The 20,697-nt window shown below is 40.7% G+C and overlaps 1 protein-coding gene across 1 annotated transcript; it reads left to right on the top strand.

Moving 5' to 3' along the window:
• The first annotated feature begins 357 nt into the window (after window positions 1-357).
• Window positions 358-20,651, top strand: slc6a15 (solute carrier family 6 member 15). The gene is made up of 12 exons (XM_051382896.1): window positions 358-506; window positions 2,118-2,603; window positions 7,636-7,793; window positions 8,347-8,473; window positions 8,597-8,778; window positions 12,146-12,256; window positions 13,639-13,880; window positions 14,483-14,681; window positions 15,370-15,562; window positions 17,260-17,419; window positions 18,101-18,263; window positions 19,321-20,651. Exons 2-12 carry the CDS (start codon window positions 2,303-2,305, stop codon window positions 19,699-19,701), a joined length of 2,217 nt encoding a protein of 738 aa, XP_051238856.1. The 5' UTR covers window positions 358-506; window positions 2,118-2,302; the 3' UTR covers window positions 19,702-20,651.
• The last annotated feature ends 46 nt before the right edge of the window (window positions 20,652-20,697 follow it).

Raw genomic sequence — 20,697 nt, 5'->3', positions numbered from 1 at the left:
GGTTCCCATATGACAAGACATAATAAAAATAAATCGACATAATGTCCAAATTAATAAATATCCAGTGAAGGAAATGAGCATTTATAAACAGAGGCACATTGCCTTCATCCGTGAGCCAGCCCCTTTTCCTCATAGTAGTGGAGTGTACCAAGTGTAATAAAGGGGTGTTTCACCATACAAAGACGCTAAATTCCTCTTAAATCTTAATTTTGCTAACACGTAAGACATGCAGTGTCAAGTAACAGATATTTACAACTTGTATGCAGTGAGCTGTGTCATGGATAAGAAGTAAAAAATGTATCCATCCTAGGAGCATCGGATTGCCAGCGCCCCTTTTAAACTCTCGTTGAATCTGGCTGACAGTTAAAGAAGTCACCGCACAGTGTGAACAGCACACCGGCCGGACTGGTTCACATCGAAGCTATGTCTCCCCCGTGCATGTGCTCTCACAATTTCATTCCTTGAGACGCAGAATTTCAGAAAAGGACGACTGTTATTCCACACTGGTGAGTACCCAATACAGCATCCCCGATGGGGTCTGTTAATGATAAAGGCATGGCATGATGAGGCTGTGTGTGTATGTGTGTGTGTGTGTGTGGGGCTGTGTGTGTCTGAGGTACCAGTGCGCAGGAGGATGTGGCGGGCCAGTGAATGATGAAACACTTCACATGGATGTCATGAAGACTGGGCGGGAGGGAGGACATTAATTTATGCGCATTCCTCAGAGAACAGATTGTGCCCGGGTGGAACAATGAACCACATGGCACCGGTGTGGCTTATTTTAAAAAATGTTTTAATGATTTTCTCCATCCCATATTTTTCCTCATTCTGAACCATCGGCCCCGTTTTTGACTCATCATCCCTGAGTCATGTGGAGGAAAAAAATCCTTGTTGTCTTTGTGCTCTCAGTCATCCTCAGCCTCAACGCACACAAAACCTTAGAATAAACTGCAATGCCATTTCCTATCACAGCCTCCATAATAGCTGCAGTGAAGGTTACTCAGCATCAGTGGTCCTTGTGGCTGCTATGTTGCGTTCACTGGATTATGAAACGACGGCCTTTGCCTCATACAAACCAGGCTAATCTGGAAGCGGTAAAGGAAATCTATTAATCACTTAATCCTCTGCTCGGTGAGAGGCGGGAGGCTGTGTTTCTGCAGCATGGTCGCGTCGGAATATTTCCTGGATATTTTGCCCCGGTGATGAGTTTATAGGGAAATAATTGAGGTCACATATGTGGAAAAAAAAAAAAATACCAAGACGCCCTATAGGATGCTGTAATTTACAATGAGGGGATGTTGCGCACCTAAATCCGCCTTTGGGTGGACAGTGTCCACACCCTTGCATCTTCCCCAATGCTGCCTGTAGTAAAACGTGTGCTATAAATGGGATTGAATGATGGCTGCGTCTTTTACGGGACAAAACGAGACATAACCCTGTGTCTGCTCCTAGTCGTGCTTTTGTTTTGGAAATTGATATCCCTTTCATAATCGATGGCTTTCCCCCGGCACAGGGAGCTGCGGAGGAGAAAAGGAGTGTTTGGGTTCGTATGCAAATGGCCTCCTCCCTTCAATTATTCAGGAGGCTGGAAACGCGATAGTCTCCATACCTCGACCTGTCACTGTCCACAACCAGGCTAATTTCCCCAGCCCCCTTTTTTTTTGTCAAAACACTGACATAACAATAAGATGATCCGTATTTATAGATGTTGCTGCCCCGCCAGCCATGTGACTTCCATGTGAGAAATCCCCCGGATAAAGCAGTAATTCTTTGTATCGACTTTTTCACAGTCAGATAAGAGGGTGTGGAATAAGTAGTGAGTGCAAAAGTGATTTTCTGTGTGTGATGTGTGTGATTAAAATCAGACATAAACATAGAACGTTACATTTAATTTCTTCATGTCACTTTTGTCTAATGTAAAAGGGTAGAGTTTCCATTTCTCATCTTCATTTGCCAAAGTTAGAAGGTTTCGATTATGCAAAGTTAATTTTAGGTAAAACCTAAACCTAAACTGATGACTTGACTCTTAGCAGCAACTCATCAAATGTGTTTTTCCTCAATGATAAAGCAGTGACACAAGAGTTTTCACTTCTATTATCTCCTCTTCTGTCCCACAGACATCTGGTGATAATGAAGAAATAGGCCTGAACAACTTCCTCATCAACCAATCCTATAAACATTCAAACTTGCAGCTTTGCACAATCAAAGTTCCAACAAGTGACTTTCACAGACGCCGGCCTTGCCTTTCCAGCCCACCGACCAAAAAGACGTTCCATCCCTCGCCCCTTGTTTGCTTTATCAAATGCCCAAAAACAGCAAGGCCGTCAAGAGAGAGCTTGACGACGATGTCACAGAGTCTGTCAAAGACCTGCTTTCCAACGAGGACGCCTGTGACGATTCCTTCAAGAAAAGCTCGCTGATCGTCAACAACCATGAAGGGGAAGGGAAAGAGTGTGATGTGGAGGAAGGGGGCTCGGATGGTGAGGAGGAGGAGCGCCCAGCCTGGAACAGCAAGCTCCAGTACATCCTGGCCCAGGTTGGCTTCTCTGTAGGCCTGGGCAACGTCTGGAGGTTCCCCTACCTGTGTCAGAAGAACGGAGGGGGTGAGTTACTGTCAGCAGTCCTTGCTTCAAGTTTCACTGTGGGCCACCGAGTGGGCAATGTGGAAAAACATCACCATGATGATAGTCAGGAATAGACACAGTTTCAGTATCAATGGGTGACTTTATTTACTAACATGGGAAACAAATGGTCCATATTTAATTGAAACAAAATTTATAAATGAGTCAAAATAAACATTTTAATAATCTATTTAGGATTTTGTTCACAAGGATTCAACTGTGTGTATGACTTTCATAGTTTCATCATTTCTAGCACTTACGATGGCATTTTACGCAGTAATTGCTTAATTTGGAAACGTGATAACATCGATTAACAGATTTTCCTTATTTTATTTGAAGGTAAAACCCACCCAAAATGGCGGTAATAATGGCTTATTGCACAGAAAAACTGTGCATGTACAACTAGAGTAGTTAATCTGTAAACTGTGACATTTGAACAGTTTAGGTAATACTTTTAACATCTGTCTTTGTTTTCTCTTCCAAAAAAAGTTAAAATAACCTGGAGATTTGTCTAAAAACTGTCCGAGCATCTGATTACTCTGGGAGGTTTTTTTTCCCCCATCTGACTTTTTTTTTGCAATGTTGACACATTGTCAGATATCTAAATCTAAACTTTAGGGATTTTCCATACTCTCAGATACCAGAAATGTAGTCTGCCTCTTTTTACTTTTTTCAGTTTACGAACTGGATCCCAATTTCACAAAATAATCGTAGTGCTTTTATCATAACACAGTATTTATACAGTGCAGGTGCAGGGTCATGTATCAACATCTATAAATGTTAAAGTGAACGTGTATGTCTAACAAGTGCTTGTTTAGGAATACTATTGTAAGAAAGCTCCACCAAACTCCTCCAAAATGTCTAAATCAATCATCAGGTTACAACTCTGGGACACTAAAAAGACTCATCATGATTAGTCCTGAGATGCAGATCTAGAATCAACATGTACCAAACAGATGCAGGTTTTGTGCAGTGCGTGAAAGATGGAGAAACAGACGTCGCTCCCTATTTTGTGTTCGTCTGTCAAAACCAGACTGTTCAGTGACCTTCAGGATTGACATGAGTGTCATGTGACCGTCTGTGTCTCTGTCAGTGTGCGGTCTGCAACAGTTCACTAAAAAACAATAGCTAAACCAAATATATATCCTCGGAACACTACTGTCAACATGCAGCAAATATTACCGAGAGCAGCTCTATCGCTCTAATAATAACAACACTCAACCCCGCTGCAATCAAAATCTAATTTCCCACAATGCCTTGAAATGAGCGCATGCACTACTTGACTCTGTCCCCTCAGTGTTATGATGAGGACTCACCGCAGGGGTTTATACTCTGATGTGTATGTGTGTACGTGCCCCGAGAAGGTGACACAGTGTTGCACTTCCCACCTAGAGAGAATGTAAAGCCACTGACTCAAGAAAGCTGATTAAATGAAACCGTCTCAGACAGGTTGTCCAGACAGGATAGAAACTCTTGATCCAAGTCAAGTTTATTATAATAGCCTATTATGATTGAACCGCAACAGCAGTGGATCCTGTTACAGTCCAACTCGCTAAGAAGACAAGAAAAAATCCCCCCCAAAAAAACCTTAGCATGAAAGGAAAACAACCCTGGTAAAGAAAAGTTAAAAGGAAATCCCTGCATTTTTAAATAGCCAGATATAAAATAGGTTGTTTAAAACCAATGTTTATAACCTGCTGTCTCTTGACTCTTATAATCTCATAATCTCCTTATGACATAAATTGTTATTATAGTATAATTACAAGTTTACTAACATGCAAAGTATGCGGTATGCAGTAGGGCTTGGCTATAATAATAACATAATTTATTGACTTTCAGTGGAATATCGTGATGATATATGATCATATTGTGATATCACATTTTACAAAATTACAAATCAGTGGTTATTAACTAATTGAGTTATTAAAACGTTTACATATTTGAGGAGTTTTGTCTGTTGCAGAGTGTACAGTTATTGCATAATGTGATTTTGCATAAATTTTTAATATATATCCGTATTGTGAAATATTATCATTGTGATAGATAGATTCAACCACATTGCCCAGCCCTAGTATCAGCAGCTGCTACTTTTGTTTATGGATTATGTGTTATTATTGTGTGTTATGTAATCTCAGGTGGGATTGGTTATTTCAACGGTACACAAACAGTTCAAGATGTCATATTCTGTCTTGGGAAAACTGACAATGGCAAGTCAGGATGGTTAGCTTGGCAGAGTAGCTGTGTGTGTTTGTGTGTGTGTGTGTGTGTGTGTGTGTGTGTGTGTGTGTGTGTGTGTGTGTGTGTGTGTGTCTGTGTGTGTAGGTTCTGTCATGTTTTCAGGTCTGTTTTAAACAGCTCTGGTCACCCTGCTGTGTTCAACTGTACTTAGATTAAATGGGGCAAGTTTGTATGTCTGTGAGTGTGTTTTTGTATGTTTCTGTGCTTTATCTGCGTCTATTATCCTCCCACACCACGAACCTACGTTATATGTGTATCATGTGCTGTGATCATACAGTACATGTGTCTTCATGGCTGTTTGGAGAGTACAAAGCGGCCTTGTAGATTGCAGTTGATTATTTTCAGTCTTCAATTTTTCATTAGATTTTATCCATTAATTGTTCAATTAGCCAGTTCAATTTCCCAAACCCTAAAGCGACATCATACTCAAATTGCTTGTTTTGTCCGACCAACCGTGTAAATCTTTTTTATATTTATATTTAAATTTTATTCAGTTTACTTAAAATATCGTATATTTTTTAAACACAACCCACGTAGCAGTATCTTTAATAGCCTTACTGAGTGGAAGGCTAAAGTTGTTTTAAGGTAACTGCATTTTGAAAAGGCTGCAAACATTCTTACCTTTAGACAGGATATTTTTCATCTATGGTGTCAAATGTTAACTGTTTCCACTGCTGCTGTACCTACACAAAGCCTCACAGAACTGCTAGTGTGGCTGTAGGTGCTTAGTCTTTTTTAATTTTGTATTTCTACTTTTAGTGACCCAAGTGCCCCTCTTTGTGGCCTTAAATGTTAGTTAATTTTTTGCCTGAGGGGTTAACTCGGGACAGAAATAGACCTTAAGTCTGATTAAGGTTTATTTCTTTCGCCAAGCTGAAGAAATGTCACTTCTTTCTTAGGGAGTTTGTGACTGGAAGGTTGTGGGTTTAACCCCTCGTTAAGTTAAAAAGCAGCGCTAGCCCTCCCTTATTACCACCACCGAGGTTCCCTTAAGCAAGACCCTTAACCCCAGTGACCCGTAGATCAGACTGTGGCAGCTTCCAGGTATGAATATGTAACTGTGTGAATATGATCTGGGTGTTCCTTGAAAAGAGACCATTGCTCTCAGTGAACCTGTTTCTTTTTTTGCACCCAGTGGCAGTGTCTACATTTTAATTTATAGACATGTGCATTCTGTCAACACCAGAGCTTGCATCTACAGTTTTAGAAACAGAGATAGTGTAACTCAGTAACACATCTGGTCTGAAACCTCTGGGCATCATCCTGTGTTTGGTTATTCATTTCATTTAGCCTCTATTCCATACAAAATGTACTGTTGAGTCATAGTACATGCATACAGAATGTCATTGCTTTGTTGCCGCGGTGCTGCCAAAAAACATGGGAATGTGACTTGTCTGGATGAGACTTAGACTGGATAAACCAGCTGTTTCACTCTCATGTGTGAGGAGAACTGGGAAACTATTTTGAGAAAAGATTAAATGCACTCTTATCAGATTGTTTGCTTTCTCAAAGTCCCATCAAAGTGTTCAAATGTCCAAGGGAGACTGTCGAGGGTTTAAAAAGACAATGGAAACCAGAGGGGGTTTTGATGCAGACTGATGTGAAAGCCTCCTCCCAGAATGAACTGTGTACTCAGTGAACCAGAATTAGATGTTTTAATATTAGACACCAGTTAGCATACTGTACATACACAAACACACACACGCTTAAAACAACAGATAAACACACCCACGCACATTTACTTCCCGTCTCCTGTCTGTGACCACTCCCATCCAAGCCGAACCCTGGAGGGACAGCAGGACTCTGGAAAGGATGTGAATGCCAGATGAAACAATACACTCTGTTGAAACGGGGATGAAACTCCTCGTAAAATCAATACACTTCCCATGGCGGAAGTTTTGACGCTGTCATCAGTGACTCATAGCAAACATTACAGTGTGTCGTCCCACCAGCGTTAGCACCAACGGTGTGGTTTAACCCATGGGCGGAGGATTGGCTGGTTTTCCTATAGTGGTTGTGCAGTTTTGAAATAATAGTTTCTGTGTTTGAGGGTCCTGACAATTTCAGCACACACACAGGAACTTTCATTTCACGTGAGGGACAGAAAAACCTCCCCACTGCACTGTGTATACCTTGCTTTTCCCTATATGTCCCAAGAAAATAAAAGGCGCATTATTTTAGCACTGAACACTTCTAACCGCTGGCAATTTCTTCTAAACAAAGAGTTTTAGGTTCTCTCGTTCTTTTCCAGCCGTCATGTGCCTGGTAGTCTTGCTGCTCACAAGTACTCTGACTGTCACAAGAGATGTGCCCCCCTGTATTTTATTGCACCACACTATTACAGCCTGTGTAATGTTAGTCATTCACCCTGAAACCTTTATAGAGAGGAATGCCATCTCTGCAATGTGATCGAAGTAATCCCACTGTAATTTAGGTAATTTTAGACTTCAGTGTGTGTATAGTTTATTTGTGTGTGTGTGTGTGTGTGTGTCTGTGTGTGTGTGTGTAAGGGAGATAACGAGACAGATGCTGTTTAAGAGGCTGCGGTGTGTTTTTATGCGCTTTGAGGCAAATGTATCACCATCAGGGGGATATTAGATAGAAGTATAGTTAAAGTTTAGGAGGCTTCTGTGATGATTGTATGTGAGTGTGTGGTGCCATGTGATTATGTGCTGCTTTAAGGAAATGGTGTCACCTCACAGTTATCTGACGACACAGTTTCCCTTCCTTGCATCTCCTCAGTTTAACTTGCTTCCCGTATTGTTCTGACTGGCAGGAGCGTACCTGGTGCCCTATCTCATCCTGCTGATATTGATTGGCATCCCGCTGTTCTTCCTGGAGCTCGCCGTGGGACAGCGGATCCGCAGGGGCAGCATTGGGGTGTGGAACTACATCAGCCCTCGGCTGGGGGGCATCGGCTTCGCTAGCTGTGTGGTGAGTCTACATCAACATTTTTATGACACATGCACTAGTAAAACAACATAGTTGAAACAAGAATAAGAATAGTAAACAATCATTATGCTACTGTAATGAATGAAATATAAGGTACTTGCAATAAAAGATTTAATTACATAATGTTTTCAGAATATTTCTATGATGAAAAACATTTGAGACTACAAATAAATAATGGCAAATTAAATGATTAGATATTTCATTTTAAAATGAAAGGCTTAAAACGAAACCTAATTGGAACCTGAAACCACTTCATGGCATATCTGGTGTAATACAGGAAGTGATGTAGTTGGCACTATTTGTTTGTACATTGGTCATTCATGGATGCCTGAACAAGGCAAAGAGGGAAAGGACAGTTCCTCAGTTTTCAAAGGTATACTTCATTAAGAAAATAAAGTCTCCTCTTGTTGTAAGGGAAAAATCCAGGCCCTGAATACATACACAATATCTTACATTAAGATTAATACAGCTTAAGAGTTGATGTTGGATATCTGTTTTAGTTTTGTGTGTCTGAAGTCTCCTCTCTTGCCTGTAGGTGTGCTTCTTCGTGGCCCTCTACTACAATGTCATCATCAGCTGGAGCCTCTTCTATTTCTCCCAGTCCTTCCAGCAACCTCTGCCATGGCATGAGTGTCCGCTCGTCAAGAACAAGACCAGTACATGTAAGCCACAATCAGACACATTCACAATTCATTGGCTATGTCCACAGTCTGACATTTAACTCCCGTCCTCACTACAGTCAATTTTAGTAAAGACAAGGCTGAGTTTTGACAATTTGTCCATAGATGTGGTGCCGGAGTGTGAGAAGAGCTCGGCCACTACCTACTACTGGTACCGCGAGGCCCTGAACATCTCTAACAGCATCTCTGAGGGTGGAGGACTCAACTGGAGGATGACCTTGTGCCTGCTGGCTGCCTGGTCCATGGTTTGCCTCGCCATGATCAAGGGAATCCAGTCTTCTGGGAAGGTAAGGAGGATTTGGTAGCAGTTTTTATTTCTCTGTAGTTTCTGCATCTGTTGTACAACTTGAGGTTTCTCCTAGTTAAAATAATTGCCGAAAAGATATTTTATCAAGCGGGGAAGGCGGCAGGAGAGAAGACAGTCTGAGAGGAAGATAACAAAGGAAGTTGCTTACTACAGCTACCCTGCAATGCTGGCAGCTTGGCCTACATAACTACTCAGATATAACTCTTGTACCCTGGAAAATGGGGAACAGTGACAGAAACAAAAGGCCATTTCTTGCCAAGTTTGGAACATCCGCTCACACATACTTAAATCACTATAAGATAGAAACTTATAGAGTGCAAACTGCCTGGGCACTGCAGAGTGGCTACTGTAATGTGACTTGACAGTTTGTTTTTAATGATTCTCAGATATGAGAACCCTGGGAGCTCATGTGATCTCTTGTGGGATTTCTGGATCAGCTTATTTTATCTTACAGTAGTGTAGCAAAGCTGACAATAGCGTGACTAGCATCCGGAAGGATTAGCCCACTGGCTAAAGGTTGCCGTTTGCTTGCAAACTCACCCCGCTCCTCTCTTTTCACAGGTGATCTTTTCTATCCACACTTTCTCATATCACATGACAAGCATTAGCCAGTGTGCTTCTAAGGTCACAGTCAAGCTTGTGCTAATTGGAAAAATGGTCACACGTTTTAATCTTCCCAGAATAAGCTTTGATGGGCAAATCATTTGATTTTGGTATTACCCCTCCTTCTGATGTCTTATGTCAAGCCTGGGCTTTGCTCAAAATTAATACATCTATATTTCAGTAATCACATTTTTTGTCTGCAATACAGTAAGGTCTTAGAGGATTTGATCAAATTTATCTCAATGAAATTAGTCTTTGTAATTTTACCACAGTCATGGAGAATTAACACACAACTCTGCAGCTCTATTGGGCTTTTTAGCCTCTTTTAGCTCATTATTTTGGTTTTACAGCACATTTTCTCTATGGTTCAGTCTCAGGCTGTATTAATGTACTGTTGTAGGCAACTGTTTCCAACACAAAAGCTCTGCCAAACCCACTAAACAAAGTATGCAGCTTTAAGGATATGGTCTTAGATATAAGTATTAAACATTTGGCCAAACAACATTTTAGGTGAAAAGTTTTGCATTTGCAGAAAGTAACAAGCTAGTATGTACAGCCCTAATATTTGACTGTGACCACAGTTTTTTGTAATTGTGTGGGAAACATGGTTGCCACCAGCTAAATGAGTTTCCCCACCTTTGATCCAGAATTGTCCTTAGCTCAAGTCTTATCCCAACAGCTGTCTGCTGTTTGCTTGGCTCCTCTGAGCCTTCGCCCTGTGCGCGGCATTCACCACAGCAGCCACAGACAAAACAAGATGGATGCGCCTTCAAGAACAGAGCTGCTTTAATCTTAGCCTGAACCCAATGGTTCATTTCCCCTGTCTGCCACATGCTGCTGCCTGGCGAGAAACGTCACTGATCACAATCGCTGCCACAATCACTACTGCCACTCTGTCAGAGTGGTTTTGCACAAATGATGTTCAAGTCCTTCCACTGACATGAAAATAAAACCAATTGCTAAAACAAAGACAGAAATATTGGGTTATTATAAAAAGAAATCCCCACATTTTTGTGAACAGCCTAATAGAATCACCCAAGCTACTGGTTAATTGTACAGTTTGAGCCAGATGGTCTTCCACCAACTACCTGGTGTGTCTGGATGGCCTTTTGAGTTGGCCAGAGTAGAAATGGGCATGAACTTTCCCTCGAAGGGGCCAGCTCCAAGTGTCTTTGAAGTTTAATCGGCGCTGTGCAGTACAAAAGAATATTAATGCCCTCTCCACCCATGTTCACAAAAGCCTTTTCCAAGGAATATCCCTACTGCGATCTGCATTTCTCTCCTATTTGTGTGTGTGGGTGGGCGTGAAAGGGATCAGGCCGTTCTGGTTTCCATGGTTATACGCGCTCTTTTGGCTTGGCTTGATTGTCAAGAGAGTGGTAAATAGGGGCCAAGTGTGGTGGTGTGGGTGGGGGCATTGGCTTATGATGGGGGAGAGAAGGGGCTTGTCATGGATTTGGTAAGATAATAGTGACACCATTCAAAGTGACCAATTATATGCCAAATAAATTGTAAATATATATAAATAACATAATAATAATACCTGAATAAATGTAATATTTTACTAAATGGCTTTTAGATTACATTGACTGACACATTTTGTATAAAGAATCTCATTAATTACGTGTCTGTCTTGACACCTAACTTTTTGTATCCAAGATATCAGTGCAGTTCTCAGAAAATGACCTTTGCAAGCAGCACTTGCTATCTGCCACCATGACCCTATTTATTTGATAGGACAAAGCTGTAGATACCTGCTTATCAACAAAAAAAAACAGCCTGTTTTGGCTTTGTGCTGACCGAGGCCACGACTGTGTTCTTAACCAAGAGCACAATGCTGGGAGGTTTAATCAGAAAAGTGCTGACAGATGTTGCAGCTGAGAAAAGCTAAACTTAATGCTTTCACATATATCAACGAATCCTGCTTTAGGGTGAATTATACCTTTCCCTCTTAGAGAAGACATTACACTGTCTCCTTTAGAGCTACATATGAACCACCATGTAGGATACACAATGTCTCTAATTGTGCTTATGACTCAACCCCAAACCATCTCCAAGTGTAGGCCACGCCCCACTGCCAGTCCTGTAAACTGACGTGTTACAGTGCAGCGGTTGAGTCAGGCCTCTCAGTTTTTAAGTGTCACCTACTCTACACAGGGAAGGAGAGCGAAGACATGAGGCCCACTGTCTAATTAGACAAAGGCAAAGGCAGCTACCAGTTCTGCCCTGGGACCCTGCTGATATTGGTTACAGTGTTCATGATTCATCACTGCTTGAAAATGTACTGTCATTGTCAAAGGCACACAGAAGAAGAGTTTAAGAACGTAATGAAATATAATCAACTTTAGTCAAAACTAAAAAAATAGTAAGGCAGTAAGATCACATCAATTAATGTATGCAGTTTTCTAAAGACACACACTATTCTTTAGTCTTTAAGTATTTTTCAGAGAGGAACTAAGCATAGCCAAGGTTTTTGAGTACTCCCCTGTGATCTAGAAAGTGGCACTGAACGAGAACATAATGTGACATCTTGTGGTAGTTAGAAGCATATTTTGTCCTTATTGCTTGAAGTTTCGCCTCTAATTACCGGTTCAGTCATGCATTCATTGCGCCTGACAGTTTTGTGTCTTTTCACAGCGTGCCACGCTCAGAGGAGTGATAAGATATATGCAGAGTGATTTTATGGAAGTACAGGCTGACTCCAAACGTTTGGTGCCGTTTAACAGTGTTTTATTTGTTTGCAGGTGATGTACTTCAGCTCCCTGTTCCCATACGTTGTGCTGATCTGCTTCCTGGTTCGGGCTCTGCTTCTTAAGGGCTCCGTGGATGGGATTCGACACATGTTCACACCCAAGGTAATGCATGTTTCAAGCCGGCATTTCTCTGAGTACCAATTCAGAGCATGGATGTTGTTTGGAGTCAAGTGAAGCCACCGAGAAAAATGTTTTTTTGTAGAGGTATGGACTCATAGGAAGGATATTTTGATTGCAGGTCTTCAACTATTATGTTTATGTTATGTCTATACTATTACTATATATTATTTTTTAGAAAGCAGATATTATATTTTGCCAGAGACCAAGATGACATCTTCAGATATCTTGTTTTGTCTGACCAAGAGTCCAAAACATAAAGATATTAAGTATATTATGGTACATGACAAAAAAAGCATCAAATCCTCACACCTGCAAAGCTGGAATCAGTGGAGTTGTCATTTTTATTTGAGAAATGACTAAAAGGATGAACTGATTATCAAAATAGTTTCCTATTAAATTTCTGTCTGTTGATTAATTGATTATGTGTCTCATCTCTACTTCACTGAGCACCATTTGTAAGAAATGTAGCAATGAATCCTGAGCATTAGGAGTGTGCATTGAGGCGTTCTGCATCAACCAGCCACTGTTAAATAGAATCCACTCACTGTTTTAAAAAAAGCTGTCTGCACTGTGATAGGCCGGCTCCTCGGCTGCAGCGGGCAAATGGCACCTAAGTCTGTGGAATCATGTCACCATGGAAACAGCGGTTACTGAGGCTTTATGTAACCAACCAGCCGAGTCGGTCTGTCTCGCGTGTCTGCTCAGACTCGTCGGCTGACGTGTTGCGACTTCAAACGGCACGTTCTGCCACCATCATCTGTGTACCTGCAGACATCAAAGTGCCGCTGCGTGTGTGTGTGTGTGTTTTGGTTTTGTGGTCAGAACAGTTTGAGACCCTTGTAATAGAAAACTAGTATGTGAAAATGAAAAAGATGCCACCTGTCATTTGGCAAGATGACAAACTGAGAGTTTGCTAAATAAAAACAGAAATAAATGTTTATATCTTAATTATTTAAATAAAACAGTAATAATAATACATGAAATGGAGATAATGGATTATTGATGCATCTTTAAAGCAACTTAGTAGACATACACTCATCAACGTTTCAACTTTCAGCCTTAAGCCCCTGAGGTCACCAAACGCGCTGTGTCTGCATTTAGGTGCATTGACATTTTATAATTTTGCTTTCCTCAGTTGTAAATAGATACCAAGCCACCAAAGTCCTGAGAGATTTTTCGTTTTGTTTGTAATTATCTTGTTTATACAAGATAAAAAAAAACCATCATCCTTTGTTAATGTCTTCAACCTCAAATCATAAACCTATATCTTATATTAAAACAAATACAGCCATTTTCCTTCAGCGATAACCGTAAAGGTAAACTGTGTTACCAACTAAGCCAAATCTGCCTTTGTTTTGTTTCAGTTGGAGATCATGTTGGAGGCGAAGGTGTGGCGAGAGGCGGCTACACAGGTCTTCTTCGCCCTGGGCCTCGGCTTTGGTGGCGTCATTGCCTTCTCCAGCTACAACAAGCGGGACAACAACTGCCACTTCGATGCCGTCTTGGTGTCTTTAATCAATTTCTTCACCTCTGTGCTGGCCACCCTGGTGGTGTTTGCGGTGCTTGGCTTCAAAGCCAACATAATGAACAGCAAATGTGTTGCACTGTGAGTACAAGCTTCCTCTCAACATTGAGATATTTATAGACTGCAACTTTGTTGCATCAAAGAGCTTATCTAGTAGTTTATGTGTGACTCTAAGTCACAGTTAAATGGTAATTGTGACTGTTTGAGAAGCGAAGTGGCTCTGTAGCTATTTTTATCCTTAAGATGTTGTAAAAACAGAGAAGGCAGCAAGTTGAAAAAAAAAACCATGCTGTCTTGAAAGGATGAAGTATGATGTTCAGTTCATCACCTCCGAACAGCGATTGCCCAATCACAGTGTAGAAACTAACACAGCTGCACGTCTGTCAAGTGTTGGATTTCTCAACATTTTTTAACTGTTTTTAGCCTTTGTTAGGAATGTAAGAAATTTATTAAAAGGTGTCTTTACCTGCTTCACATAAGCTGAAATTGTAAGCATGTTCTGCTTACTACCTACAGTACTAAGGCCAAGGAGCACTTCTTTTGGGTTACATATAGTTTGTTACGGTTACAGGTTACCAGCCCATGGATTTATCATTGTAAACTGCATATGTGTCACGCTGCAATGGAAAGCCTGACGTAAGTCTTCTGATGTTTAACAATAAAGAACTTCTCTCTGTTTTTAGGAACACCAACAAGATTGTGGCATTGTTGGGGAATGGCATCGACGAAAGACTGATCCCCAAGCACATTAACCTCACTCAGGTTAGTCAGGTCAGTGCTGATGACTACCATCAGATGATAGAGGTCATCAAAGGGGTGAAGGAGGACGAGTACCAGCAACTGGGACTGGAATCCTGCAGCATTGAGGACGAGCTCAATAAGGTACATGCAAAAACAAAAACAAAAACTTGGCAGAGAGTTTGATTAGAGGATTGATACAAATCTAATATCTGTACTGTAGATATATAGCCACCACTAGCAGCAGGTTAGCTTAGATTACTGTATTTTAGCACAAATACTGGAAACAAGGGGAAACAGCTAGCCTGGCTCTGCCCAAAGACAACAAAACCCTGCCTATTATATCTCATTTGTTTATTCTGTACAAAAACTTAAGTGTAAAAATATTACATTGTGGTTATTCAGGGGGGGTTTATACCAGACTATTTCTTGGACAGGTGCAGGGACTGCCTGGAGTCTTACTGTCACCATGAACTAAGATTTCTATTGTCTATTATTGTCTCTAACTCTAAAAAAGAGAATTATATTTCCCAAAAGGTTAAACTATTCCTTTTACTCCATCAGAACAACAACATAGTCATGCCATACTCGTGCCCCCTGCCAGTTAGATTCATTCAACTGCTGTGAAAATCCAACAATTTGTGTTAATGTTTCATAATAAAAGCTTTCCAGGAAAGGGAAGGGATTATGCTTGCTGAACTGCTGAGAGGATTTTAATGTAAAACAGATGAGAGTGTTGAGTTTCGCTATACTTACAAAACTAGGAATTAGACATAAAGGCCACCTCAACTGGAGTAAAATAAATGCTCTTCTTCTTCTCTCCCCCTAACAGGCAGTCCAAGGCACAGGCTTGGCCTTCATTGCCTTCACAGAGGCCATGACCCACTTCCCAGCCTCGCCCTTCTGGTCCGTCATGTTCTTCCTCATGCTGGTTAACCTCGGCCTGGGCAGCATGTTCGGCACCATCGAGGGCATCCTCACTCCGCTGATAGACACTTTCAAAGTCCGCAAGGAATTTCTTACAGGTTAGAAAGACCTCTAACTACCTCTCCTTTAACTCATGCAACGGTCAAATATACACGTTCTTTCTATAATGGTGACTGAAGCACTCTGAAATATCGTTTAAAGGAACACATTTTAAATCATTTTGGATAGTGAGGGTAATTGTACTGTTTTTTATACTTAGAGAAATTCAAACAGCCAGCTTTTTGTAGTGTTCTGGAAAGGAATTGTGATCCTGTGGGTCGTGCAGGTCCCAACAAATGTTGTGGGTGCAGGATTTATGGAGGCGGTAATGGTAGGAAATCTTGCAAAAGTGGGTGGATGCAGGATTGCAAAAAATGGCGTGCATACTTCTTGTATGTGACTGTTGAGGTTAGTTTAACTTAATCCCTGGAAGCAACTGCAATAGGAAATAGACAGTTCAACTTGAAAGAAAACAAAGATGAATGGGTTGTCTAATAATAATTGACATATTTTCATATTTATAAATTTGCAAATTAACAAATAAATTACATAACAGTACATTCAACATACCTTTACACTCCAATCAGAGACAAAAGAGGAATACAAGTCCCCAAAATAGGGTTTTTCCCACAGAAAATAGCTTCACCAGAAGAAACAACATAACAGGTTTGATTAATGATAACTCAAGGCAGTGAGCATATGTGGGCCATCATACTGGCTGTTTGACTCAAGTGACTTTAAATGGGCCCTGCTCTACTTAAACATACTTAATTTTAGCTCAGTTTATCTCCACTCGTCGCACACTTAAATTTGGTTGTTGCAGCAGCACATAAATAAGTACAGAAAGCAAGAGTAGTAAATAGAGGTGTATAAAACTAATATAAGCTACACAAGAGATTAATAGCAGCAGAGTCAATAAGTTTATGTAAACAGCCCTCACTGTTGGTGCAAACATTCAGGCTTGTACCCTCATCTTGGTGTACACCACACACGTGCACTCATCCACTTGTCAAGAATATGGTGAAGGAGGACTCATCTGACCATATCACATTTTCTCTTCTCAGTAGACCAGTAAATATATTTTTTTGCACCAGTGAATTCAAAAATGTGCAGTCATCTTTGTAATGAGGGGGGTTTATACCCTGCAGCCCTTCTATAATATCCCCATAACCAGCATTAACTGCGCCTACTCAGCATTTTTATACATGCCACATAGCCTGACTGGATGTTAATTGTTTGCACTGTGTGGAAGCATCTGCATTTGTTATGTTTCTCCACTCATTTATTGAAGTTTTTTTCTTGTCACCAGTCTGTAGTTTTTGTCTGAATAATATAGAGATGTAATAGTAAAAGTATAATATAGAATGAAAAGCAAGTCAATGCAACATTAACATGAAAGAGTATAATATAATATAGTACATGAAGTGTACTGAGGTGAAGTGTAGTAATATAGCATAATGTAAAATGTAGAGCAATATAACATAAAAAGAGAAGAGAATAGACTATAAAATATAATATGTTATATATAGTATGTAAACGTATGTAGTTATCAACCCTTGTGTTAGTTATTAAGATGCACAGTAATGCAGTTTCCATTTAAAACTTATATGTATGCATGTATCGCTCAAAGGTTAATGCATTTAGTACTTTTTTCTTAGTGGAACAATGACTTTTGCTGCTTTTCTAACATTGAATGTGAACCTTTCTATAAAAATCTATAAGTATATACAGCAAATAACCTGCTCCTCTCTTGCAGTGGGATGCTGCGTGTTGGCCTTCTCCATTGGTCTCCTGTTTGTTCAGCGCTCAGGGAACTACTATGTGGCCATGTTCGACGACTACTCGGCTACTTTGCCTTTGCTCATAGTGGTCGTACTGGAGAACGTGGCAATCGCATGGTTCTACGGGATTGATAAGTAAGTACACAACATCATCATCTGCATATTGTCTCAACTTTTTAGGAATTGCTCATCGCTGTAAAAGTAAGTAGGTTATGCCTCACGTTGATGCTGAACATAAACATGAAAATATTTCTAAACACAAATTTTACAAGTTTATAAGTGAAATATTAAAATCAAAGAAAAACCATAGTTTGAGATATATTTTGATGATCTGAAGACTTTTAAAATAACAAAAACTGCAGCAACAAACGTATTCTTCATTTCTGGCAGTTTTGTTTCAAATATTTTTGTCAAATAATTAAAACCTATATTTATATGTGTATATATATTTCTAAGTTGATTTTTATTATTAGAGTTTTAGCTGTGTTTCTAGCTAGTATAATGAATTGCATAGCCTTAAAAGGTTACTGCACCAATGGCAGGTTTTGTCCACGTATTTCTACATGCTGTGAGTAATTCCTCAAGCAGTTCTTGAAAGTTGTGACTTTAGGTAGTTAACAGAAATCCTTTGCCTTCCAAGGCCACTATTTTTGGAACCAATAAATGGATACATTGTTTGAATGAAATGATTTGAAGGCCATCAGGTTCAGTCAAGCAAAAATATTAAACTATTATGAAGTCATTACCACAAACATCTGATCTCACCCCCTGCTGTGTCGCTCTGTTTTCACCCCCGCCTTGCCGCCACTCTCTCAGATTCTTTGAAGACCTGAAGGACATGCTGGGCTTTACGCCGTACCGTTTTTACTACTACATGTGGAAGTACATCACGCCCATCCTGCTGCTGGTGCTCCTATGCAGCAGCTTAATCCAGCTGACCATGACGCCGCCCAGCTACAGTGCCTGGATACAGGAAGAGGTGAGTAAACGTCTCCGGCTGGTTTTCTCCTGGGACCAGGGATCAATGGGGGTGGAAGTTATCCCACTTTTGTGGAACAAGTTAAAAGCAAATTAAAGGGTTCAAAGTAAATGAGAAAGTATCTAAAAACAGAGGGGAAAAGGCACATTTTTCACTGATAAACACATGTTCAGGCGTCTTTTAACCCTCAGACAATCAACAGGATGTACGGTCTACCACAGAGACATTCAAGCACCTGTTTGATCACATCAAGAGAAAACTGGTCATTTTAAAAGCTTCAGTAAGTGGAGCAAAGGCCAAATGGGACAGTGTCCCTGCATGCACTCCTTAATTTGTCCAGTGAGGTGTACACTTTTCAGCTCACCAAAGCAGCTGATTAGGTTCATCTGCAGCTGACCTAAGCCTCACTATGAGATGAATTTACCTTACGTGAGTGAACAGACTGATTGGTCATTGTTTTTGCAGTCTCTTAACGCGAGTACATACCTTAAATGAAGCGGTGAGAGCAGGGCTGCAACTAAAATTTTATTTGAGAATCAATCTATAAAATTACATTTTATCAAAAAATAAATGGCCCTTTGCAAGTTTCCAGAGCGCAAGATGACATCTTCATATTGCCAAAAGTTTACCACCCAAATATATTAACTTTGGTATAGATATGGTATAGATATATAAAAACGATATAGAGAAAAGCAAAAAATCCTCACATTTGAGAAGCAGAAACCAGTGAATGTTTAGCATTTTCCCTCAATAAATGAGTTTTCTGTCAATTGTCTAGTCAATAACAATTGTTTCTCATTTTTACAGCGCAGTATTTTGTAACTGAGGCCTGAAATAGAAACTACTTACTGCTAAAATCATCAATCAAATTAATAGACTGAATATAACAGCAGCACTCAGGGAAAAGAGCATAGGTCATCTGCTGAAGAAATTGATCACGAGATGAGGTGTAACAACCAGGGTGGCTTACCACCTCCGCTATACACTGTTACTGGGCCAGAGTACCTGTCATGAAACCAATTACCAACTTGCTGTGTTTCTCCTGTCTGCCTTCCAGGCCAAAGAGCAGACCCTTCGCTTCCCTACATGGGGTATCGTTGTCTGCATCTCCCTGGTGGTGATGGCCATCATGCCAGTGCCTGTGGTCTTCGGCCTTCGCTACTTCAACATAATCGATGACAACACCAGCGGCCTTTCCACCGTCTCCTACAAAAAGGGTCGCATCATCAAGGAGAGTGCCCGGCCGGGGGAGGATGACGACACCAGCCTGATCCAAGGCAAGTCGCCCAGCGAGGCACCCTCGCCGATGCCCGGCAACAGCATCTACCGCAAGCAGAGTGGCAGTGGTGGCCCAGATGCGGACACCGCACCCAACGGCCGTTACGGTATTGGTTATTTGATGGCCGACATGCCGGACATGCCCGAGTCGGACTTATAGACTGACTGTATAGTAAGCCCTGCCCGACCATACCGGCTGGCCGCTCTTCCCCTCCACCCCTCTGCGTGCGTTTAGTTGTCCGTATCATTGATGTATATTTCACTTGTACTGTATATTCTTTGTAGATATCGTAGCTACTTTCTTATTTGTTGTCTCTGAACCTTATATGACTGTCTACCTTTAAAAAAAAGGTGTGGGAATACTTGTCATCTTGTCTAACTGTTGCTTGGCAGTGTCCCAAACTCATCTCCAGCTCCTGCTCCTGCTCCCTCTGGTCTTTGCTCCCTCCTTTTTGCAGAAGCTATAGAAAAGAGTAAGTGTAAGCAATAAGGTGGACGCTTGAGAACAAGAATCTGCATAGAGGAGTCTGCAAAGGAGCGGGTTTCGGAGTCAAGAGGTCAACTTGGGACTGCACTTGTATCCAAGGGCAAGCCACCTTTGAGTCCTGCTGTAAAAAATATGGTTGTGTACATTACAAACCCTAACTGCTGGCCAACAACTACTGAGATTCGCAGCAGTGTAGCCACTCTGGATGGTGTAACGATGCAACAAAGAACCGATGTTTTTTTAGTGAAAGTTCAGGTTAACCTAGTTCAAACAGCAAGAGGATGGCCTTTGAAAAATAGTTTGAGACAAAAGTGTGCCTAAGTAATTTATATTTGTTTATAGAATACATGACGGACGCTGTATATTTAAGGTATTCTGTAAATATAATATAAATATTATAAATATATTTATCTTGATAGTTTGAATATCAGAACACCATGTTTTTAAGGTTCAGAAGTACTTCAAATCCTTAACTCTCGTGTCTTTGTTTTTTACTAATGTGATGTCAATGTTTGTGAGGACTGAGTCCTCCTTGTAAATAATTTTTCCATAAAATGGCTTCAAATGCAATGTCTTTTTTCCCCCGTCAAGATTAAAGGTCAAATATGGTCCACATCCTGAAACCAGTGTTTGTGATTTGTTTTGTCTCTTCAAATGGCAGTTCTGCTC

The sequence above is a fragment of the Dicentrarchus labrax genome, unplaced genomic scaffold, assembly GCF_905237075.1.
Source record: "Dicentrarchus labrax unplaced genomic scaffold, dlabrax2021, whole genome shotgun sequence".
Lineage (NCBI taxonomy): Eukaryota > Metazoa > Chordata > Actinopteri > Moronidae > Dicentrarchus > Dicentrarchus labrax.
The sequence above is the reverse complement of the archived record's forward strand: the minus strand, read 5'-3'. Positions and strand labels throughout refer to the sequence as shown.